The sequence below is a fragment of the Pristiophorus japonicus genome, chromosome 24 (genome assembly GCF_044704955.1).
Source record: "Pristiophorus japonicus isolate sPriJap1 chromosome 24, sPriJap1.hap1, whole genome shotgun sequence".
NCBI lineage: Eukaryota > Metazoa > Chordata > Chondrichthyes > Pristiophoridae > Pristiophorus > Pristiophorus japonicus.
In genome coordinates this window covers 8,474,411-8,500,631 of record NC_092000.1, presented here as the reverse complement: position 1 = coordinate 8,500,631, position 26,221 = coordinate 8,474,411, and the positions used below count along the sequence as shown (strand labels likewise).

The window sequence follows — 26,221 nt, the reverse complement described above, 5'->3', positions numbered from 1 at the left end:
TTATCCACCATCAACCCTTTAAGTATCCTTTGGCAGTCTATTCTAGCCAATTCACGCCTTATACTATCGAAGTTACCTTTCCTTAAGTTCAGGACCCTAGTTTGCGAATTAACTGTGTCACTCTACATCTTAATAAAGAATTCTACCATATTATGGTCACTCTTCCCCAAGGGGCCTCGCACAACAAGAATGCTAATTAGTCCCTTCCCATTACACATCACCCAGTCTAGGATGGCCAGCTCTCTAGTTGGTTCCTCGACATATTGGTCTCGAAAACCATTCCTAATACACTCCAGGAAATCCTCCTCCACCGCATTGCTACCAGTTTGGTTAGCCCAATCAATGTGTAGATTAAAGTCACCCATGATAACTGCTGTACCTTTATTGCACACATCCCTTATTTCTTGTTTGATGCTGTCCCCAACCTCACTACTACTGTTTGTTACAAATAACCTTCTGGAAATACAAGGGGACTGAGGATCTAGCGAGAAGGAGGAACTGAAGGAAATCCTTATTAGTCAGGAAATTGTGATGGGGAATTGATGCGATTGAAGACCGATAAATCCCCAGGGTCTGATAGTCTGCATCCCAGAGTACTTAAGGAAGTGGCACTAGAAATAGTGGATGCATTCCCGGTCATTTTCCAACATTCTATAGACTCTGGATCAGTTCCTATGGATTGGAGCGTAGCTAATGTAACCCCACTTTTTAAAAAAGGAGGGAGAGAGAAAACAGGGCATTAGGGAAACATAGAAACATAGAAAATAGGTGCAGGAGTAGGCCATTCGGCCCTTCGAGCCTGCACCACCATTCAATAAGATCATGGCTGATCATCATCTCAGTACCCCTTTCCTGCTTTCTCTCTATACCCCTTGATCCCTTTAGCCGTAAGGGCCATATCTCACTCCCTCTTGAATATATCCAACAAACTGACATCAACAACTCTCTGCGGTAGAGAATTCCACAGGTTAACAACTCTCTGGGTGAAGATGTTTCTCCTCATCTCGGTCCTAAATGGCTTACCCCTTATCCTTAGACTGTGTCTCCTGGTTCTGGACTTCCCCAACATCTGGAACATTCTTCCTGCATCTAATCTGTCTGTCCAGTCAGTATTTTATATGTTTCTATGAGATCCCCTCTCATTCTTCTAAACTCCAATGAATATAGGCCCAGTTGGTTCAAACTCTCCTCACATGTCAGTCCTACCATCCCGGGAATCAGTCTGGTGAATCTTCGCTACACTCCCTCAATAGCTAGAACGTCCTTCCTCAGATTAGGAGACCAAAATTGAACACAATATTCCAGATGAGGCCTCACCAAGGCCCTGTACAACTGTAGTAAGACCTCCTTGCTCCTATACTCAAATCCCCTAGCCATTTGCCTTCTTCACCACCTGCTGTACCTGCATGCCAACTTTCAATGACTGATGTACCATGACACCTAGGTCTCATTGCACCTCCCCTTTCCCTAATCTGCTGCCATTCAGATAATATTCTGCCCTCGTGTTTTTGCCACGAAAGCAGATAACCTCACATTTATCCACATTATACTGCATCTGCCATGCATTTGCCCACTCACCTAACCTGTCCAAGTCACTCTGCAGCCTCTTAGATCCTCCTCACAGCTCACACCACCACCCAGCTTAGTGTCATCTGCAAACTTGAAGATATTACACTCAATTTCTTCATCTAAATCATTGATATATATTGTAAAAAGCTGGGGTCCCAGAACTGAGCCCTGCGGCACCCCACTAGTCACTGCCTGCCATCCTGAAAAGGATGCGTTTATCCCGACACTCTGCTTCCTGTCTGCCAACCAGTTCTCTATCCACGTCAATACATTAACCCCAATACGATGTGCTTTAATTTTGCACACCAATCTCTTGTGTGGGACCTTGTCAAAAGCCTTTTGAAAGTCCAAATACACCACATCCACTGGTTCTCCCCTGTCCACTCTACTAGTTCCATCCTCAAAAAATTCTAGAAGATTTGTCAAGCATGATTTCTCCTTCATAAATCCATGCTGACTTGGACCGATCCTGTCACTGCTTTCCAAATGCGCTGCTATTTCATCTTTAATAATTGATTCCAACATCTTCCACACCACTGATGTCAGGCTAACTGGTGTATAATTCCCCGTTTTCTCTCTCCCTCCTTTCTTAAAAAGTGGTGTTATATTAGCTACCCTTCAGTCCATAGGAACTGATCCAGAGTCGATAGACTGCTGGAAAATGATCACCAATGCATCCACTATTTCTCGGGCCACTTCCTTAAGTACCCTGGGATACAGACTATCAGGCCCTGGGGATTTATCAGCCTTCAATCCCATCAATTTCCCTAAAACAATTTCCTGACTTATAAGGATTTCCTTCAGTTCCTCCTTCTCACTAGACCCTCTGTCCCCTAGTATTTCCGGAAGGTTATTTGTGTCTTCCTTCGGGAAGACAGAACCAAAGTATTTGTTCAATTGGTCTGCCATTTCTTTGTTCCCCATTATAAATTCACCTGATTCTGACTGCAGTGGACCTACGTTTGTCTTCACTAATCTTTTTCTCCTCACGTATCTATAGAAGCTTTTGCAGTCAATTTTTATGTTCCCAGCAAGCTTCCTCTCATGCTCTATTTTCCCCCTCCTAATTAAACCCTTTGTCCTCCTCTGCTGAATTCTAAATTTCTCCCAGTCCTCAGATTTGATAGACTCGTTAGCCTGACATTGGTAGTGGGGAAAATGTTGGACTCAATTATTAAAGATGTAGTAGCAACGCATTTGGAAAGCAGTGATAGGATCGGTCCAAGTCAGCATGGATTTATGAAAGGGAAATCATGCTTGACAAATCTTCTGGAATTTTTTGAGGATGTAACTAGTAGAGTGGATAAGGGAGAACCAGTGGATGTGGTGTATTTGGACTTTCAAAAGGCTTTTGACAAGGTCCCACACAAGAGATTGGTGTGCAAAATTAAAGCACATCGTATTGGGGTTAATGTATTGATGTGGATAGAGAACTGGTTGGCAGACAGGAAGCAGAGAGTCGGGATAAATGGGTCCTTTTCAGAATGGCAGGCAGTGACTTATGGGATGCTGCAGGGCTCAGTTCTGGGACCCCAGCTATTTACAATATACATTAACGCTTTAGATGGAGGAATTGTGTGTAATATCTTCAAGTTTGCAGATGACACTAAGCTGGGTGGCAGTGTGAGCTGCGAGGAGGATGCCAAGAGGCTGCAGTGTGACTTGGACAGGTTAGGTGAGTGGGCAAATTCATGGCAGATGCAGTATAATGTGGATAAATTTGATGTTATCCACTTTTGTGGCAAAAACACGAGGGCAGAATATTATCTGAATGGTGGCAAATTAGGAAAAGGGGAGGTGCAACGAGACCTGGGTATCATGGTAGATCAATCATTGAAGGTAGGCATGCAGGTACAGCAGGCGGTGAAGAAGGCAAATGGTATGTTGGCCTTCATAGCTCGGGGATTTGAGTATAGGAGCAGGGAGGTCTTACTGCAGTTGTACAGGCCCTTGGTGAGGCCTCACCTGGAATATTGTGTTCAGTTTTGGTCTCCTAATCTGAGGAAGGACCACCTTGCTATTGAGGGGGTGCAGCGAAGATTCACCAGACTGATTCCCGGGATGGCAGGACTGACATATGAAGAGAGACTGGATCGACTAGGCTTTTATTCACTGGAACTTAGAAGAATGAGAGGGGATCTCATAGAAACATATAAAATTCTGACGGGAATGGACAGGTTAGATGCAGGAAGAATGTTCCCGATGTTGGGGAAGTCCAGAACCAGGGGTCACAGACAAAGGCTAAGGGGTAAGCCATTTAGGACCGAGATGAGGAGAAACTTCTTCATTCAGAAAATTGTGAACCTGTGGAATTCTCTACCACAGAAAGTTGTTGAGGCCAGTTCGTTAGATATATTCAAAAGGGAGTTAGATGTGGCCCTTATGGCTAAAAGGATCAAGGGGTATGGAGAGAAAGCAGGAATGGGGTACTAAAGTTGCATGATCACATGATCATATTGAATGGTGGTGCAGCTTCGAAGGGCCGAATGGCCTTCTCCTGCACCTATTTTCTATGTTTCTATGAGAGGTTTGTATTCGCTGCCACTGTGGAATTCGCTGCCTCAAAAAGCTGTGAAAGCTGGAACATTGAATAAGTTTAAGACAGAAATAGACAGTTTTTTAAACGATAAGGGAATAAGGGGTTATGGGGAACGGGCACGGAAGTGGACCTGAGTCCATGATCAGTTCAGCCATGATCGTATTAAATGGCGGAGCAGTCTCGAGGGGCAGTATGGCCTACTCCTGCTCCTATTTCTTACGTTCTTATGATCTGGTCATTTATTTTATTGCTGTTTGTGGAACCTTACGCTATGTAAATTGGTTGTATCCTTTCCTACATTACAACACTTCAAAAGTACTTCATTAGCTATAAAGCACGTTGGGACATCTTGAGGTCGTGAAAGGCGCTATGTAAATACAAGTCTTTTTTAAAGCCTTTAAGTTAACGGTGTAATTGCTGTGTATTCTTGGGTTAATTAAAGGCTAATTGCTCTTAGGCTGGGTCATTTAGTCACACTGGCTTTACTTTTAAGGTTGATGCCAAAGCTGTGATTTCTTTTCCCCTTGAACAGAAATCTGCTGTAAAGTCAGTGGAATGGGTTTTTGCATCGAACATATGCTGACCATAGCGAATTTTACAGGGTCTGCCTCACTTGAGCAATTTTGACAGGAGAGGAAATCACTATTGCAGGCCTCGTGTGCTGCAGGTCTCGGGTACTGTTGCCTGGGGAAGATTTGCTACTTTAAAGGCTCTATATAAATATTAAGTTGCTGTTGAAAATTGTTCCATTACCAAATGTACTGCGTGCTTTTCAAGCAGCTTAGAGGCTGCCTCTTCCTCCGTTAGCAGCAGCCCTCTAAGGCCATTGCAATTAGTTTCTTGCCCCAGTTCTGACACTTCTGCACCATGCATTATTCTACTGCTAAGATGACGCTATGTGAATTTAAGGCCACAAAGTTTAAACGTATACTAAAAGTCAATCCCAGTTTAATTGTTATTTTTTCGAGGAATATTGCCGATTGAAGGTAGTTTATTTCGATTTCAGCTTTCAAATCAGAAGTGCACTTTTGAAACAAATAAGTTGGGAGTATTACGCCCACAGTTTTTGACATAATGTAGATGTGTGTTACTACATATAAATTTTTCGAATCAATAGTTCCACCGTTTAATAATCCTTTAGAATTTAATTACATTTTAAATTCTAGGTGCGTGTAGAGTTTGCTTACAATGCGGACATATGCAGCAGTGCAAAACCAACCGCGAGATTCAGACAAACAGTTGATATTGATGGAAAGTCATCTACTGCAGTGCCTTTTGTCATAGTTCCATTGAAAATTGGAGAAGTAGAAATTGAAGTCAAGGCCTCCGTCTATGACAAACTTGTTACTGATGGTGTGATAAAATCCCTTCTAGTGGTGGTAAGTACAATATAATGAAATTTCCAGGTGTTTTTAGCATTCGTAACCACTCTAAGCGATTGTAATAAACTAGTTTATCTTAGACTCGAATTTCTCAATTGGGATTGAGTCACAAACAGAAAATTGGATTGTTAGGAATCTAAAAGATTTTGGAAACAGCCACCAACCCCGCAAGATGCAAACGCTGACATTTAATAGAAATCATGGCAAATGATAAATTATGATAAATCCAGACCTATTAGACACCAGACTCTAGCATATTCATTGTATTCTTGTTTTTTTGCAGCCAGAGGGGAAAAAAATTGAACGTCCAGTGCAAGCTTTCATTTTGGATCCCAAAGGTTAGATCCTTTCGCATCATTAACACTTTTATAACAAATGGTTGTCAAAACATCATTAATCCTATTTTAGTTGGGTTTACACAGCAACAACAACCTGCATTTATACAGCGCCTTTAATGTAGTAAAAGTCCCAAGGTGCTTCACTGGAGCGTTATCAAACAAAATTTGCCACCGAGCCATATAAGGAGCCTAAGGACAGGTGGTAGGTTTTAAGGAGCCTATTAATGGAGGAAAGAGAGGAGGAGAGGTTTAAAGAGGGAATTCCAGAGCTTGTGGCCGAGGCAGCTGAAGGCACGGCCTCCAATGGTGGCGTGATGAAAATCGGAAATGCATAAGAGGCTAGAATTGGAGAAATGCAGAAATCTCGGAGGTTGTTGGGTTGGAGGAGATTACAGAGATAGGGTGGGGGGGCGAGGTCACAGGGGGATTTGAAAACAAGGATGAGAGTTGTCATGTATCTTACATTATTATATATAACTGTATCCCAACATGCTATACATGATTGTAATAAGATATGACCTGTAACCACCAGCATACCTTACCACCGGGGGTGCACTTGCAAGAGACACGTATATAAGCACAGGTCTCAGGCAAGTGCAGCATTCCAGAGCTGTGGAATAAAATGTTCAGGTCCAGAGTGACCTTGACTTCACTACATGCCTCGTGTGAATCTGTACTGAGGGGACAGGACTTTACAGTGGCGACGGGTTACGGGATTACAGAATCCACAGAATGGTGAACAACGGATTAGATGAAAAGTATGCGGGAGACAATTGGGAGGACTTTATAGAAAGGCTCCAGCAAAGCTTTGTAACCAAAGACTGGTTAGGTGATGATACAGCAGACAAGAGAAGAGCCCATCTCTTGACCAGCTGTGGCTCGAAAACCTACGCTTGAATGAAGGATCTGTTGGCACCTGAGAAACCAGCAAGCAAGTCGTTTGAAGAATTGAGCACACTGGTAAGAGACCACCTGAAGCCAGCGAGCAGCCTACACATGGTCAGACACAGGTTCTACAACTACAGACGCTGTGTGGGCCAGAGCATACCCGACTTCGTGGTGGAACTTCGGAGGTTGGCTAGTTTATGTGAGTTCTCCGATGAACTGAGGAGAGAAATGCTGAGAGACTTTTTCATTGAAGGAATAGGCCACGCAGGCATATTCTGAAAGCTCATAGAGACCAAGAACCTGACCTTAGAGGCAGCAGCACTGGTTGCATAGACATTCTTGGTAGGGGAAGAAGAAATGAGGTTGATTTACAATGCAGGCATGACAACTAACGAAATAATGGAACAAGGAGTTCACAGCATTAGAAAAGCTGCTACCCCCACACACAGACAAAATCGGCAGAACAGGCTTTCGACAGCAAGCAGTGGCAACAGAAGCCATCAAGGGCCACAGGAACGGCCGTTCACACCTCATTAACCACAATGCGAGCAATCAACTACAAACTGAGAGAAGCTCAAGAGAGATCAGCCAGACGCAGCCCATTCTTTGCAAGCAGTCTGTGCTGGAGGTCTGGGGGTGGGCACTCATCAAGGGAATGTCGATTTCAGCAGGCTGTTTGCAGGAACTGTGAATATACAGGGCATTTGGCCCGCATGTGCAAAAAAACAGCACCTCGGCTGGTATACAAATTGGATGGGTTGGAAAGCGGACCTGAAGACGGTGGGGACAGTACCCGGGACACCGATGTACAGCGGGGCAAAGCGATCAATGGCCGCTGCTCCTACAACAGGACCCCTCCTGTAATGATGAGGTTCCTACTCAACGAGATATCTGTCAACATGGAGCTCGATACAGGAGCGAGTCAATCTCTCATGGGCGCTCAACAATTTGAACAACTGTGGCCGCATAAAAGAGACAGACCAAAACTCACAAGGGTCGACACCAAACTAAGGACCTATATCAAAGAAATCGTACCAGTCCTCGGCAGCACCATGCTCTCTGTCACACACAAAGAGACAGTGAACCGACTTCTCCAGTGGATTGTCCCGGAGACCCCCCAGCACTGGTGGGGAGAAGCTGGCTGGCAAAACTAAACTGGAAATGGGATGATGTCCATGCCATGTCATTAGAGGAACGGACCTCCTGTTCAACAGTTATAAAGCGATTTGAACATCTCTTTCAGCCAGGTATGGGCACTTTCAAAGGGGCCAAAGTCAAAATCTACATCACACAGGATGCTAGACCGGTCCATCACAAGGCCAGAGCTGTACCCTATGTGATGAGGGAAAAGATTGAACACGAACTAGACAGGCTTCTGCGGGAAGGCATTATATCACCTGTGGAATTTAGCGACTGGGCAAGTCCCATTGTCCCAGTCATGAAGCCTGATGGATCCGTACGAATCTGTGGGGACTACAAATCTACCATAAACAGAGTCTCCCTACAGGACCAGTACCCGCTGCCCAGAGCGGAGGACTTATTTGCCACATTGGCTGGAGGTAAACTTTTCTCAAAATTAGACCTCACATCTGCGTATTTGACGCAAGAATTGACCGAGGAATCCAAGCTACTCACCACCATCAGCACACATCGAGGCCTTTTCATGTACAATCGATGCCCATTCGGCATCAGGTCGGCAGTTGCCATTTTCCAGCACAACATGGAGAGTCTGCTCAAGTCCATCCCGGGGACGGTTGTATTTCAAGACGACATACTTATCACGGGCAGGGACACCGACTCCCATCTCCGTAATTTGGAAGAAGTACTAAAGCGGTTGGATCGGGTAGGCCTACGAGTCAAGAAATCCAAGTGCCTGTTTCTCGCACCCGAGGTTGAATTTTTGGGCAGAAGGATTGCTGCTGATGGAATCCGCCCAACAGAGTCCAAAACAGAAGCAATTCGCCTGGCACCCAGGCCCCGGAATATCTCAGAACTGTGCGCCTTTCTCGGGCTACTCAATTACTTTGGGAACTTTATGCAGAACTTAAGCACGCTGCTGGAGCCTCTCCACGTGCTACTCAGGAAGGGGTGCGATTGGTTTTGGGGGGACGCCCAGGAACGCGCCTTCAATAAGGCACGCAACCTTCTGTGTTCCAACAGTGTTTTGACTTTCTTTGACCCAGGTAAAAAGCTAGTTCTCACATGCGATGCGTCAGCGTATGGGGTCGGGTGCGTTTTGCAACGTGTCAATAGTGCAGGCAAATTACAACCCATAGCTTATGCCTCCAGGTCACTTTCGCGTGCGGAGCGCGGGTATGGATGGTAGAGAAGGAGGCGCTTGCGTGCGTGTACGGTGTCAAAAAGATGCACCAATACCTTTTCGGGGCCAAGTTCACATTAGAAACCGACCATAAGCCCCTCACCTCCCTCCTATCCGAGAGCAAGGCAATAAACGGCAACGCCTCGGCGCGAATTCAATGGTGGGCACTCATGCTGGCGTCCTACGACTATACCATAAGGCACAGGCCAGGCACAGACAACTGTGCCGACGCGCTCAGCAGGCTACCCCGGCGGCCACGGACGGGTCTGATGAACATGGATAGTCATGGCAATCAATGCCTTTGAGTCCACAGGTTCGCCCATGAAGGCTCGCCAAATCAGAGCCTGGACGGCCAACGACCCCACGTTATCCTTAGTAAAAAGATGTGTCCTAACTAGTGACTGGGCAGAGGCTTGCGATGCCTGCCCCGAGGAATTAAAACCCTTTCACAGGCGCATGCATGAGCTATCACTACAAGCAGACTGCCTGATGTGGGGCAGCCGAGTAGTCATGCCTCTGCGAGGCAGAGAGGCATTTATCCGGGAGTTCCACAGCGAGCACCCGGGGATCGTTCTCATGAAGGCCATAGCCAGATCCCACGTCTGGTGGCCTGGTATTGATACGGACTTGGAGCTCTGCGTCCGAAGGTGCACCATTTGTGCCCAACTCAGCAATGCTCCCAGGGAGGCTCCACTGAGCCCCTGGCCCTAGCCTACCAAACCGCGATCGCGGGTGCACGTAGACTATGCGGGCCCATTCATGGGCAAAATGTTCCTCGTAGCTGTAGATGCATTTTCAAAGTGGATCGAATGCACCATTTTAAACTCGAGCACAACCTCCACCACTGTGGAGAGCCTCGCAACCATGTTTGCAACGCACAGACTCCCTGACACATTGGTCAGTGACAATGGTCCGTGCTTCACCAGCGCAGAATTCCAAGACTTTATAATTGACCACGGCATAAATCACGTCAAGACGGCACCGTTCAAGCCGGCCTCCAATGGCCAGACGGAGAGAGCAGTGCAAATCATTAAACAAGGCATGCTTAAAATCCAAGGTCCCACGCTGCAGGGTCACCTGTCGCGACTGCTGTTGGCATACAGATCTTGTCCGCACTCACTGACTGGGATCCCCCCGCACAACTGTTGGTGAAAAGGACTTTAAAAACAAGGCTCTCATTAGTCCTCCCAGACATGCACTAAATTGTTGAGGCAAAGCGTCGTAAGCTGACTGAGTACCATGTCAGAAATTCGAGGGGGAGATGGAATGAGATAGGGGACAAAGTGTTTGTACTAAACTATGGCAGGGGTCCCAAATGGCTTGCAGGGACAGTAACGGGCAAGGAAGGAAACAGGCTACTGGTAGTACAAATGGACAATGGCAAAACCTGCCGGAGGCATGTAGACCAAGTCAAAAGCAGATTTACCAACAGCACTGCGGAACCAGAGGCAGACTACAATGTGGAACTCGCACCACACCTGGTGGACAGACAGAGGGAACAACCTGAGGAAAGGGCAATCCCAACAGACAGCCCAGGCGAGTCAACAATAATCACACCAATCGAAACAGACAGCCCAGGCGAGATACCAGCAACCACACCCAAAGAAAAACAGACATCAAGGCAAACAACTGAACCACAACTCAGACACTCCACGCGAGAGCATAGACCACCTGAGAGACTGAACCTATAAAGACAATAAGACCTTGGGGGAGGGTGATGTCATGTATCTTACATTATTATATATAACTGTATCCCAACCTGCTATACATGACTGTGATAAGATATGACCTGTAACCACCAGCATACCTTACCACCGGGGGTGCACTTGCAAGAGACAGGTATATAAGCACAGGTCTCAGGCAAGTGCAGCATTCCAGAGCTGTGAAATAAAAGATACAGGTCCAGAGTGACCTTGACTTCACTACATGCCTCGTGTGAATCTGTACTGAGGGGACAGGACTTTACAAGTGTTAAAATCGAAGCGAGCACAATGGTGATGTGTGAGCAGGACTTGGTGGGAATAAGAATATGGAAATTAGAGCTTTGGATGAGCTCAAGTTTATGGAGGGTACAAGGTGGGAGGTTGGCCAGGAGAGCATTGCAGTAGTTGAGTCTAGAGACAACAAAGGGTTTCAGCAGCAGATGCGTTGAGGCAGGGGCGGAGACAGATGATGTTATCGAGGTAAAAGTAGATCGTCTTGGTGATAAAGCGGATATGGGATCGGAAGCTTAGCTCAGAGTTAAATAGGATGCCAAGGTTGTGAATAGTCTTGTTCAGGCTCAGACAGTGGCCAGTGAGAGGGATGGAATTGGCAGCAGATAAGATTAAAATACAGCTTTGTTTCCCTCACAAGAAGATAAATATCATGAATTAAACCAAGATGACACTTACCGTTATATACCCCTGCTCTTTTAATATAAGGGGTAAGGGTAATTTCATGGTCTCGTGCTCCCAATGGGGGAGTAATGCTCGTTGGAAGCACATCTCAGAAACTCAGGTGCACAGAAAATCAAGAAAAAGCACGCACAGTGCATGTCTGTATGTGCTCCCAATGGGCAAGGCTCCCTAACTGGGAATGCAAAGTTAGAAAATTACCCCTTATGCTCCCATATTGGGATGAATTGGCTTCTTCTAGAAGCATAAAACTTTTTTTTGCACGAAGCTAGCAGCAGATTTCGGGTAGCTTGGCAGGTTGTCTGGAATGCTGTATTTACTCTGAGAATAAGTATTTTTAATGGAATCATCTTATACTTGTATAATACCCAGACTTAATTTCAAAGTAAACTGCCATAAACTTTTCATATTTATCTATAGTGCGGTGTTGTTCAGTCGGTGTTCTGAGATCTTGCCTCATCTTCCTTGGCCCCTTTCATGCTACTTTTGTGTGTGCCAGGAAACGTTTTCTCAGAGCAATAAAAAAATTACTCTCAGGATTCAAGTGGTTGGAGAGGTCCTTTAACTCCCCGAATAAACTCAAAAGTGATTAAAATTTCCATTTCAGCTGGAGGATTCCAAATAATGTAAAAATATTGGATTGATATTTTCTGCCAGTGAAGCTGCCATTTGAGACTTTTCACCAAACAATAATGGGCCTGAAATTCCAATTAGGATGTACAATCGAGGCATCTTTTTCCTTGGTGAGCAAGGTGGAGCAGAATCCATTCCATCTGGTTTCCTGCCTCGAAATTGATTTCCTCCTTGCCCCCTCCTCCCACTGTCGAGATTTCAAATGTGATTTGGCCTTCACCATGATTTGCCTGCTAACTCACCATCTGCCTCATTATAATATATGGTAATAAAGGTTAGCTGCCCCGAAATATCTGGTTTTATGTTCGCATTGATTTGGGGTAGCTTATAATGAGAAATAAAGTGTTCAGCCATTGCCACGATTAACTGAGACAGGTGCAACTGAGGATTATTTGAGCCTGAGATTGTTAAAAGTTTGAGAAGTTATTACTGTAGCTGGGAGAGACTTGTTTCGCGGTTGCGGGGTTGGGGGGAGAATTTGACCTTCACAGCCTTGGGTTTGTTTGTGACTGCTTCTGGAAGTGTAAGACCATTGGCAGATTTTGACCCCCTTAACGCCACCCACAGTGAGGATTTGTTGAGAATAATTATTCCCTCTGGATACACATTTTTAAGCCATTATCATGGAGGAAAGGAGAGTTAGGTTGCATTTAAGTAGGATGCACCCCACCAGATATTGCGCGCCCCAAAGAATTAACAGGCAACACAGGTCTGATGAGGAGCTGAGTGAGAAGATGTGTATTAGAGAAGTGCGCTTCACCAAAGATGTAGTAGTTAAGTGATGCATGAGGACCTGCAGCAACAGACATCTGCCCGCACTGCTCTGTCTGTAACTGTAGAATGGGGTTTATTTCAATCGGCCACGGGGATTATATACCAGCAGCTAGGGTGGAGTAAGGGCATTCATTCATTAGATAACTGATGTGTTTTATAAGAGAGCTGAGGAATTCATCACCGAGGACATCACATCATATCAAGGCAGCAGCGAGAGACAATTATCCAGTTTTGAGGTTGCTGGCTTTCCAAGGTTCAGGGTCCATTACCCCATCATCCTTTCACCTGAGCTCAGGCTGATTGGATGAAATTCTTTTCTTTTCTGGCTGTAATGATTTTAAATGAAATGGATTAATGGCCTACTCCTACTCCTATTTCTTATGTTCTTATCTTGTGTTCTTATAATCATAATGGCTGTTGGCTACAGTACAAAACTAACCACAATTTGGACCAAATGGGTAATCATTTGAAAGAAAGAATGAAAGAAAGACCGACTTGGATTTATACAGCGCCTTTCACGACCACTGGACGTCCCAGAGCACAATGAAGCACTTTTTGGAGTGTTGCCACTGTTGTAATGTAGGAAAGGCAGCAGCCAATTTGTGCACAGCAAGTTCCCACAAACAGCAATATGATAATGACCAGATAATTTGTTTTTTTGTTATGTTGATCGAGGGATAAATATTGGCCCCAGGACACTAAGACTAACTCCCCTGCTTTTCTTCGAAATAGTGCTGTGGGATCTTATTATGTCCGCCTGAGAGAGCAGATAGGGCTTCGTCTCATCCAAAAGACAACACCTCCAACAGTGCAGCGCTCCCTCAGTACAGCACTGTGAGTATCAGCCTAGATTTTTTTTTTGTGTTCACATCACTGGTGTTGGACTTGAACCGCCAACCTTCTAAGGTAGATGCCAGTGTGCTACCCACTGAGCCACAGCTGACATTTGTAATCTGAGGCTGGCTAGACAGTCTAACTGCTTGGAAGAGGTGCTTTGCTGTTATTGAACGAGGAGCATTGTTGGGGCACAGTAAAGGGATTCTCTGAATCTGGTGCGCCTGGGATTAGTAAAGGAGGAATGGGTTTGTTAATCAACAATAACATCCCTTACCTTGAGTACAAATAATTTCGTAAAATAAATAATGGGAAGACGAGTGGTTTGAGCTTTAATTTGGTGCCTTAATAGTGTTGCAGCGCACACTCCCGTAGTGTAATGTGAAAAATGAGAAAGAAAGCAAAACAGCAATTTGAACAGGTTTATGGCAGAAAGAAATAATTACATAAAATTTACAGAAAGAGAGCATTTGGCCCAACTGGTAGTTTAGCTGGTGTTTATGCTCCACACGAGCCTCCTCCCACCCACCTTCATCTAACTCTATCAACATTACCTTCTGTACTTTTCTCCCTCATGTATTTATCTAGCTGTTCCTTAAATGCTGCTGCTAACCTATCTGTCTCAACTTGCCTTGTTTCAGCGAGTTCGAAATTCTAACCATTCTCTTGAGTAAAGACGTTTCTCCTGAATTCCTTACTGGTGACTGTCTTATATTTATGGCCCCTAGTTTTGGAGCCACCACAAGTGAAAACATCTTCTCTATGTCTACCGTAAGAAACCTCTAACAGGTCACTCGTCAACCTCTTTTCTAGAGAAAAGAGCCCCAGCCTGTTCAATCTTTCCTGATAGGTAAGCTCTCAGTTCTGGTATCATCCTTGTAAATTTTTTTTGCACCTGCTCCAGTGTCTCCAATATATACTTTTTGTAATATGGAGACCAGAGCTGTTCACAGTACTCCTAAGTGCGGTCTAATCAAAGTGCTATACAAGTTTAACATAACTTCTCTGCTATCAATTCTATCCCTCTACCAAAATTTAAGCAAAATAAGGCAAGCTGTTTAATATTACGAATCATTTCTCACTCTTACTAATTTGTACTACACAGTGAAAATTGGGACGTGGATTGAAAATTCAGTCAGCTTGAGGTTACCATAATAGAGTTATCTAAGAATCTTGGTGGTTCCTTCTTCATTGGTGGAACATTGGGTGGAATTAAAATACTGGAACTCCAGGAGTGTTGAGTAACTTGGGTACAGAGAAGACAACCGAGGTGATTTAAAAAGACAATCCCAAACCAATACTTGTTGAGAAAATAAGTAAAGGATTTTTATGAAGAGTTTTAAAAATATATAAATCAATATATTCTTTCCTCAATTTAGGTGAAGAACAAGTGATTAATGTTAATGTCAAAGTCCCAGATGACATGGTTCCACGTACAGAACCATTGACATTCATCAGTGTTCAAGGTTTGTTGATTGTGGTGATAGACTATAGTCCAAATAGAACAATGCAATTTTCTTGTAGAAACTGAAGGGACAAACACATTGGGCTGGATTTTCCGCTTGTTGCCTCTGTTTTCGCCCTGGAAGGATGGCAATGGCGGCAGTAAGCTCTTGTGGGCTTCCAGTGTCCCGCCAGGGTTTTCGGAGCCGGTTTCGGCGGGAACCACCCGGAAGAGGTGAGCTGGTGTGCAATGCCCCTGGTTGCGACACCGGCTCGATTTTTGGATCCAGCCTGATATGTATAGCGCCGTCACAGGCGGTCCAAGCTGTAGTGGCTGCAGAGACATAAATAATGTCCACCTCAGTTAAGTATGATTGTTTTGAGTTTTAGTTTTTGCGATTTATGTTGTGCTGGTGTGAGTTACTTGTTGGGAATGTTTTTGGTGGCTTTTTTGTCACGCTTTTTTCCCCTAGGCCTCTGAGAGCGCTCCCAGGCTGTTTAGCTTGGGATTTTCGCTTGCTCAGCCAGCCTAGTGCCCTAAGAGAGGTGTAAACACCTCCCTTAGCGCTCCACCCCAAACTCGGGGCCCAGCTATCCAATTTTGCTGACTGAGGCACAAACTGTTCCCGGGCAGTATCAGGACCACCCTGTTGCCATTACCACCCCAAAATGAACAAATCCAAAAATCCAGCCCGTTGCTAGATTGTGCATATTTGGAGTATTCAAGATAACAGAACATGAGCTTTCCATCTTTACAATAATAATTTACTCTGGATTTTGATGCTTGAACAAAGATTGAAAATTGAGGGGAAATTTATGAGCTGCCTTGCCTCCCTGCTGAGTAATAATTATCACCCTTCGAAAACAAATGGTACAAACATGACCGTGTTTTTCCTTTATTTTTACTGGTTGGAATGTGGATCTGGGAACTGCACTTGGCTTTTTTTCTCTTCTCAGTGGTGACTTCCCTTGATAGATTTGCTTCTCAATGTAAGAAGTTTAAAAAAAAAAATTGTATGCTTGTTATTTTTTTCCAAGATGTGGGGATTATTTTCAAAGTGACTTTTCAAAGCATTCTTTCCAAGAGAATGAAAGAAATCAAAGATTTGTGGTTGTGAATGAGAGGCATTGCCTTTTGAGAGTCAAAGGGCTCAATTTTTCCCAAAGCATTTTTTTGGAGTACTTGAAGAGTTCCGCCCGATTTTTTGGGGCCCAAGTACGCCAAAAAAATATATTCTGAAGTTTCCCTGTTGGATTTCTTCATTTTGGCCTGGCGTAACCCGACCTTTAGCTTTGGGGATGGAGTCTTGATCTGCGTCAAAAAGATCACGCTGCTATGGTAACCAGGGACACAGTGCGAGCTGAGGCTGAAAAGTGAAGCACACAGCCAGCTCCCAACACATTAAAAGAATTGAAAAGCACATAGCAGCCACTTACCTCCAACTCCCCCATCTGTTCAATTCTCCGATCTCCCTCTCTCTCTCTCTCTCTGTATCATAGAAACATAGAAAATAGGTGCAGGAGCAGGCCATTCAGCCATTCTAGCCTGCACCTCCATTCAATGAGTTCATGGCTGAACATGAAACTTCAGTACCCCCTTCCTGCTTTCACGCCATACCCCTTGATCCCCCGAGTAGTAAGGACTTCATCTAACTCCCTTTTAAATATATTTAGTGAATTGGCCTCAACTACTTTCTGTGGTAGAGAATTCCACAGGTTCACCACTCTCTGGGTGAAGAAGTTTCTCCTCATCTCGGTCCTAAATGGCTTACCCCTTATCCTTAGACTGTGACCCCTGGTTCTGGTCTTCCCCAACATTCTTCCTGCATCCAACCTGTCCAAACCCGTCAGAATTTTAAACGTTTCTATGAGGTCCCCTCTCACTCTTCTGAACTCCAGTGAATACAAGCCCAGTTGATCCAGTCTTTCTTGATAGGTCAGTCCCACCATCCCGGGAATCAGTCTGGTGAATCTTCGCTGCACTCCCTCAATAGCAAGAATGTCCTTCCTCAAGTTAGGAGACCAAAACTGTACACAATACTCCAGGTGTGGCCTCACCAAGGCCCTGTACAACTGTAGCAACACCTCCCTGCCCCTGTACTCAAATCCCCTCGCTATGAAGGCCAACATGCCATTTGCTTTCTTAACCGCCTGCTGTACCTGCATGCCAACCTTCAATGACTGATGTACCATGACACCCAGGTCTCGTTGCACCTTCCCTTTTCCTAATCTGTCACCATTCAGATAATAGTCTGTCTCTCTGTTTTTACCACCAAAGTGGATAACCTCACATTTATCCACATTTTACTTCATCTGCCACGCATTTGCCCACTCACCTAACCTATCCAAGTCACTCTGCAGCCTCAAAACATCCTCCTCGCAGCTCACAATGCCACCCAACTTAGTGTCATCCGCAAATTTGGAGATACTACATTTAATCTCCTCGTCTAAATCATTAATGTACAATGTAAACAGCTGGGGCCCCAGCACAGAACCTTGCGGTACCCCACTAGTCACTGCCTGCCATTCTGAAAAGTACCCATTTACTCCTACTCTTTGCTTCCTGTCTGACAACCAGTTCTCAATCCACGTCAGCACACTACCCCCAATCCCATGTGCTTTAACTTTGCACATTAATCTCCTGTGTGGGACCTTGTCGAAAGCCTTCTGAAAGTCCAAATATACCACATCAACTGGTTCTCCTTTGTCCACTTTATTGGAAACATCCTCAAAAAATTCCAGAAGATTTGTCAAGCATGATCTCCCTTTCACAAATCCATGCTGACTTGGACCTATCATGTCACCATTTTCCAAATGCGCTGCTATGACATCCTTAATAATTGATTCCATCATTTTACCCACTACTGAGGTCAGGCTGACCGGTCTATAATTCCCTGCTTTCTCTCTCCCTCCTTTTTTAAAAAGTGGGGTTACATTGGCTACCCTCCACTCCATAGGAACTGATCCAGAGTCAATGGAATGTTGGAAAATGACTGTCAATGCATCCGCTATTTCCAAGGCCACCTCCTTCAGTACTCTGGGATGCAGTCCATCAGGCCCTGGGGATTTATCGGCCTTCAATCCCATCAATTTCCCCAACACAATTTCCCGACTAATAAAGATTTCCCTCAGTTCCTCCTCCTTACTCGACCCTCTGACCCCTTTTATATCCGGAAGGTTGTTTGTGTCCTCCTTAGTGAATACTGAACCAAAGTACTTGTTCAATTGGTCTGCCATTTCTTTGTTCCCCGTTATGACTTCCCCTGATTCTGACTGCAGGGGACCTACGTTTGTCTTTACTAACCTTTTTCTCTTTACATACCTATAGAAACTTTTGCAATCTGCCTTAATGTTCCCTGCAAGCTTCTTCTCGTACTCCATTTTCCCTGCCCTAATCAAACCCTTTGTCCTCCTCTGCTGAGTTCTAAATTTCTCCCAGTCCCCAGGTTCGCTGCTATTTCTGGCCAATTTGTATGCCACTTCCTTGGCTTTAATACTATCCCTGATTTCTCTTGATAGCCACGGTTGAGCCACCTTCCCTTTTTTATTTTTACGCCAGACAGGAATGTACAATTGTTGTAATTCATCCATGCGGTCTCTAAATGTCTGCCATTGCCCATCCACAGTCAACCCCTTAAGTATCATTCGCCAATCTATCTTAGCCAATTCACGCCTCATACCTTCAAAGTTACCCTTCTTTAAGTTCTGGACCATGGTCTCTGAATTAACTGTTTCATTCTCCATCCTAATGCAGAATTCCACCATATTATGGTCACTCTTCCCCAAGGGGCCTCGCACAATGAGATTGTTAATTAATCCTCTCTCATTACACAACACCCAGTCTAAGATGGCTTCCCCCCTAGTTGGTTCCTCGACATATTGGTCTAGAAAACCATCCCTTATGCACTCCAGGAAATCCTCCTCCACCGTATTGCTTCCAGTTTGGCTAGCCCAATCTATGTGCATATTAAAGTCACCCATTATAACTGCTGCACCTTTATTGCATGCACTCCTAATTTCCTGTTTGATGCCCTCCCCAACATCACTACTACTGTTTGGAGATCTGTACACAACTCCCACTAACGTTTTTTGCCCTTTAGTGTTCTGCAGCTCTGACCATATAGATTCCACATCATCCAAGCTAATGTCTTTCCTAACTATTGCATTAATCTCCTCTTTAACCAGCAATGCTACCCCACCTCCTTTTCCTTTTATTCTATCCTTCCTGAATGTTGAATACCCCTGGATGTTGAGTTCCCAGCCCTGATCATCCTGGAGCCACGTCTCCGTAATCCCAATCACATCATATTTGTTAACATCTATTTGCACAGTTAATTCATCCACCTTATTGCGGATACTCCTTGCATTAAGACACAAAGCCTTTAGGCTTGCTTTTTTAACACCCTTTGTCCTTTTAGAATTTTGCTGTACAGTGGCCCTTTTTGTTCTTTGCCTTGGGTTTCTCTGCCCTCCACTTTTCCTCATCTCCTTTCTGTCTTTTGCTTTTGCCTCATTTTTGTTTCCCTCTGTCTCCCTGCATAGGTTCCCATCCCCCTGCCATATTAGTTTAACTCCTCCCCATCAGCACTAGCAAACACTCCCCCAAGGACATTGGTTCCGGTCATGCCCAGGTGCAGACCGTCCGGTTTGTACTGGTCCTACCTCCCCCAGAACCGTTTCCAATGCCCCAGGAATTTGAATCCCTCCCTGCTACACCACTGCTCAAGCCACGTATTCATCTGCGCTATCCTGCGATTCCTACTCTGACTAGCATGTGGCACTGGCAGCAATCCCGAGATTACTACTTTTGAGGTCCTACTTTTTAATTTAGCTCCTAGCTCCTTAAATTCTTTTCGTAGGACCTCATCCCTTTTTTTACCTATGTCGTTGGTACCAATGTGCACCACGACAACTGGCTGCTCTCCCTCCCATTTCAGAATCTCCTGCACCCGCTCGGAGACATCCTTGACCCTTGCACCAGGGAGGCAACATACCATCTTGGAGTCTCGGTTGCGGCCACAGAAACGCCTATCTATTCCCCTCACCATCGAATCCCCTATTACTATCGCGCTCCCAATCTTTTTCCTGCCCTCCTGTGCAGCAGAGCCAGCCACGGTGCCATGAACTTGGCTGCTGCTGCCCTCCCCTGATGAGTCATCCCCCCAACAGTACTCAAAGCAGTGTATCTGTTTTGCAGGGGGATGACCACAGGGGACCCCTGCACTATCTTTCTTGCACTGCTCTTCCTGCTGGTCTTCCATTCCCTATCTGGCTGAAGGGCTTGCCAGTACGTACTCCTGCCCCTAGCCCTGGCCAAAGGGCGTGCTGGTTCGCTCCCCTGCCCCGAGCCCAGGCCGAGTGGCCTCCCGTCCGCTTCCCCGCCCTTAGCCCAGGCCGAGTGACCTCCAGGTCTGCTACTCCGCCCCTAGCCCAGGCCAAGTGGTCTCCTCCCAGTCCACGCACCTAACTACACCCGAAAGGCTTCCCACCACCCCCTCTCCCTCCCCCCACCTCTCTTTTCCTCCCCCACTCTCTCTTCCCCTCTCTCTTACCTTTCCTGCTGCTGCTGTCCGGCATCTGCTGCACTTACCTTTGCCAATTTCCTTACCTGTGCCGATTACTTTAACTCTCTGCAAAGGTTTTCTGGAGAGGCCACATACGCTGGCTTAAGTAAAAATTGAGTAACTATTAGCTGGCCAAAGTTGCCGAAATGGCCAGAATTGGCGTCGGTGGCTGGTGAAAAAAATTTTACCTAAAAAAACGTAACTGAGTTACGCTGATGCAAATTAATTGGGGACACTGGGGATTTTTAAGTTAGGCCAGAAAAAGCAGCCTGCTCCAAAATAAACAGCGCAAATACTGGGGAAAATTGAGCCCAAAGTGTTATAATTCTATCGACTAACCCTGACTTAAAAAAAATATTTGGCAGAATACTTATAAATGTATTTTGTTAACAAAACAGGAGAACCTTTTGCTGAAACTATTGAAAATTCTATTGATGGAGCGAAACTGAAACATCTAATTAGAATTCCTACTGGCTGTGGAGAACAGAACATGGCTTCAATGACCCCAGGTGTGATTGTCACACACTACCTCGACAAAACCCAGCAATGGGACAAGGTGGGAGTGGAGCGCAGAGCTCATTCATTGAAGAACATTCAACAAGGTAAATACCACTATTTTTATATATAAGTATTAAGATAAGGAGCATCATATTTTGGAAATTGAACTGTATACGTTGATGCATATTGTGCCTAAGCATAACCACTGATGGTATAACATAAGTCAGGTTCAGGTTTGAGTGCTGATACAAAATTATAGATTGCAACAACGTGATACTGTAAATTCATATTGTATCCTTTCCTTATATTTTAATGCAGAGATTCCAAAATATTTTTTCGCTGAGTCGCCCCACTCCTAATCTGAGATTCATGTCCCTTTTTAAAAAAAGAAACAGCAGGGCTGAAATTCCCCTGTTCTGCGCCTCTCATTATGTCTTCGGGGGCGTTACTGGGGCACGAAAGTGTTTTCGTCCGGGGTGTGGGGGCACTACCGTCTCCTGTGAAATTGTGTGGGAGTTAGCAGAGGCGCGAACACGGTAGCGCTACGCCCCTTCCGGCAGCACCCCGGCTGCTGCGCCTCCGGCGATGATATCATCGGCGTGTGCGGCGATCCCTTTTTGCCCTGCAGCTGAAACTGGCTAGCGCCCCTAGAGGCCACCACAGTCAATGCCTGTGCTGGCCTCGGAGGTCGCGAACTGGGCTTGTGACCCATCCTGAGGCGAACCTTAAAGAGGAACTGCGTTGCACTGCACGCCGCCATCTTGGTTTTTTCCCGACTCACCGGTCGGGCTGATTGCCATTTCTTTCTCAGGGTCCGGCCGCCATCGTGCAGCCGAGCACTCTGACTCGGTGCCGGGCTGCGGCCACAAAACCCCTTAGCTGGGTGCTCCACTGGAGGCCTCCAAATGGCCTGCAGAGTTCACAGCGGCCCTCCCCTTTAACGGAAGGGGCGGGGTGTTGCAACGCACAGCATAACACAGGCAGGCCATGTAATTGCCACCGAACCCACCCTGAAAGGAAATGGAGTTTCGACATTGCGCTCCACTTCCTGTGGGAGGCAGTAACCGTAATTCAGCGGCTGGGCAGGACTTCCGTGCTGAGTGCAGGAAGTCCCACCCCCCTCACTTACTGTCCCCAAAAAGAAGACGCAGAGTTCAATCCTACTGGTTTTTTAAAAAGTTGGGAAATAATTGAGAGAAGTTCAAAATGCCATGCGATTGAGTAGAATAGGGGGAAGTAAATGTCCTGTTGGGGACAATGACATCAAAGGTGGAGGCGAATGAGTGGGCGGGGAAATCGGCAGCAGCTGGAGGTATTGTGGTGAATACAGGGCCAATAGTTAGGTAGTTGGAAGTTCGAAAGCACGTTTGTAAATAAGGTGGTGAAAAGTCCTTTTTTTCCAGTTATGGACTTGGATGCAGAAGGAAGTGGGATTAGAATGGGATATGGGTGGTGAGGGATACAGTGGCGGCCGGACGTGATCTTATCAATGATGGAGGCCATTGAGGCCACGAGAGATGGCAAGGTCAGAGGGGTGGCTGTGAATATGGATGGGGGAGTTTATATGGAGGGAGAGATTTAGAAAGGACAGAAGGGCTGTGAATTCAGAGGCAGTCAAAGGGAGCCGAGATGGAGATTGATATCATCGATGATGATCCGTAGCTCCGTGCAGAGGATGGGCAAGGAAAGGGGGGAGAATATCATTGGGAGGAACCTCAAGAGTGAGGTTTTGGACTCAGGGTGATGGACCATAAGGTTTTTAAATTCGAGGTAAGATGGAACAAGTTGAGGTGCTCAGTGGTGCTGTAGAAGTATTGGGAGAGATGAGGGGTGATTTCATGATACGGGCCACACTGCCACCATGGTGGTTTGAATGGGGCAGATGGTGGAAAGCATAGCTCGGCAAGGAGGAGGCTTCAGTAATGGGCAAGCTGTCTCATGTGAGCCAAGTTTCCATCAAAGTTAAAATCTCACTGCAATCTATCTGCAATAAAGTTGTGATGGCAACAACCTTGTTTGTGAATAAAGGTAACTATTGGGAAGAAATGAAGAGTGGATGGTGATTGTTGATCTGCTCATGGGGTCCCAAAGCAACACTGATGAGTGCCAATGTTTGGCAAGGTTAGCCTCAGTAGGTGCATTGGGGCTATCCTTGCAGGCTAGCAGGACAAAAGAATGGGGCATTTAAGGCTGCTCCTTATAAGGAGGCAGCAACAGTATCTTGCAAAACTTTTTGGAGATTGTGAAGAAAGGCACTGAGTGTAGATCTGTGCTTGGTCAAAGCGAGATTCACACTGGGACAGCTGTAAGACATTAAGAAATAGAGCAGTACTGTGCATTGGGATAGGAATTGGAGGGCAATGTAGCTGCGGGAGAAAACATGAAAGTTGGCTTGACTGGTTAACAGGTAGGAGAGGGGACAGGAGAGAAGGTAGGAGAGGGGACAGGAGAGCAGGTAGGAGAGGGGACAGGAGAGAAGGTAGGAGAGGGGACAGGAGAGAAGGTAGGAGAGGGGATAAGAGAGAAGGTAGGAGAGGGGACAGGAGAGAAGGTAGGAGAGGGGATAAGAGAGAAGGTAGGAGAGGGGACAGGAGAGAAGGTAGGAGAGGGGATAAGAGAGAAGGTAGGAGAGGGGACAGGAGAGAAGGTAGGAGAGGGGATAGGAGAGAAGGTAGGAGAGGGGACAGGAGAGAAGGTAGGAGAGGGGATAGGAGAGAAGGTAGGAGAGGGGACAGGAGAGAAGGTAGGAGAGGGGATAGGAGAGAAGGTAGGAGAGGCGACAGGAGAGAAGGATCTGAGAGGGGAAAGAGGAAACAAATCGATTGATGAAATAGGCTTCGATGAGGAACACCAGCCAAAATGCACATGCGAATGGACACTGGGAACAAAGAATTTGAGGGGTTGAAATTTGGTACTGCCGTTTCACCGCCAGGTGTTAGGTGCAGCCTCAAACTGCCAAAATTCAGTTTTTACGGCCAAAGATGAGAGAGCAGCGCTAAAAAGTGACGTTGCACATTCTTCCTCGGACGGGAGCTCAGGAGGCCGACTGAATTTCCCCATTGGGAGGCTGCTAGCTGGAAAACGGGAAGGCAAGTGAAAAAAGAAAAAACCCTCAAACTTCCCTGACCGACACACAAATTTCCCCACTGATACAATGAATGACAAGATGATGAAATAAAGAAAGAAAAAAACTTACCTTGATCTCTGGGCGAATACGCCCGAGCACCGTGATGTTCCCCCCACGTTTCCCAGGCTGTACGGACACCTTACCGTTAGGTCCGTACAAATCAAATATCGCGGGAGCGGCACAAGGTGGGGTTACACAATGGATGATGTCATGACTTGGGTGGCATTAGAAGGCGCAGCGTTACCTCTTGGCGCCTCTACCAAAGAGCCTACCGAATTTCTCTGGAGCTGTGGATGCCACTTGACACCGACTGTAGACCTTTGCTGCCAGTTAGCAATGCTAATGGGTGGCGTTATTAAGGAAATTTCGACCCCTAAAAGTTCAAAGTTAATATTATGGTCATAATAAAGGATGAAACTTGAGTACTGTATGCAATGAGTAAATGTGACCTTAGCTCTTTTAATTGAACTACAGAGTGTTGGTACAGCGTGGGAGGCCTGCTTATATACAGTGCTCCCAAGGGATGCCGGGATCCCTTGGGACTCAAACAGGTAGGCCCTCTGGTGGTGGGGTGATACAGGTTGCCAAGGGATAAATACATAACATCACTCCCTCGTAAAGTCAATAGTACACTTATTTACAGGGTGAGACGATCTGGGGCTTTTCACTCCCTTGTCGATCATCTAGCTACAAATGCAGGTGTGGGTGAGTTGGTTGGTTCTTCACTGGGCTGCTGGGCAGCTGGCCTTGACGGGCTGCTGGGGATGGTGAGTTTAGCTTCGTGGTCAACCGTGATGTCAGTTGCCACTTGTGTGTGTGTTGGAGGGTCGAAGTTGGTGGTGTCGTCTTCGGGTTGTTCGTAGCTGTTAGTGAACCGTAATTTGGTTTGGTCCAAATGATTTCTGCACATTAGTTCATTGCCCAATTTGACCTGAACCACCCTACTCCCTTCTTTGGCTATGACTGTGCCAGCAAGCCATTTGGGACCTTTCTATAATTGAGTACAAACACAGGGTCATTGACCTCAATATCGCGTGACAAGTTTGCGGCGATCATGGTACACGCTTTGTTGATGCCGCCTGCCCTCGACATGATCATGGAGGTCAGGGTGGAAAAGAGAGAGCCTTGTTTTGAGCACCCTTTTCATGAGCAGCTTGGCTGGGGGAACCTGGTGAGTGAGTGGGGTCTGGTGCGGCAGCTGAGTAGGACTCGGGACAGCCGAGTCTGCAGGGAGCCTTCCGACATGTGTTTCAAGCTTTGCTTGATGGTTTGAACTGCCCGTTCTACCTGGCTGTTGGATGCGGGTTTGAACGGGGCAGATGTGATGTGTTTGATCCCATTGTGGATCATGAATTCCTTGAATTCAGCACTGCTGAAACACGGCCCATTTTCGCTGACAAGGACATCAGGCAGGCCGTGTATGGCAAACATGGCTCGTAGGCTTTCGATGGTGGCGGTGGACATGCTTATAGACATTATTACACATTCAATCCATTTTGAATAATCATCCACAACAACCAAGAACATTTTGCCTAGAAATGAGCCCACAAAGTCAGCGTGGATCCTCGACCACGGTTTGGAGAGCCACGACCACAAACTTAGCGGTGCCTCTCTGGGTGCATTGCTCAATTGAGAGCAAGTGTTACACTGGCGCACACATGACTCTAAATCTGAGTCGATGCCGGGCCACCACACATGGGATCTGGCTATGGCTTTCATCATTACTATGCCTGGGTGGGTGCTGTGTAGGTCACGTATGAATGTTTCTCTGCCTTTCTTGGGCAACACCACGCGATTACCCCACAAAAGGCAGTCCACCTGTAAGGACATTTTGCCTTTGTGCCTGTGGAACGGCTTAATCTCTTCCTGCATCTCCACTTGGATGCTGGACCAGCTCCTATGGAGGACACAGTTTT

At 46.0% G+C, this 26,221-nt stretch overlaps 1 protein-coding gene across 1 annotated transcript in view; it reads left to right on the top strand.

Annotated features, from left to right (window-relative positions):
- LOC139237910 (complement C3-like) overlaps positions 1 to 26,221 on the top strand; it is a 136,016-nt gene that overhangs the window by 98,783 nt on the left and 11,012 nt on the right. The window contains exons 21-24 of the mRNA XM_070867203.1: positions 5,275 to 5,487; positions 5,774 to 5,828; positions 15,053 to 15,139; positions 21,079 to 21,282. Coding sequence (XP_070723304.1) covers positions 5,275 to 5,487; positions 5,774 to 5,828; positions 15,053 to 15,139; positions 21,079 to 21,282 — 559 coding nt within the window. The remainder of the gene's footprint in view (positions 1 to 5,274; positions 5,488 to 5,773; positions 5,829 to 15,052; positions 15,140 to 21,078; positions 21,283 to 26,221) is intronic.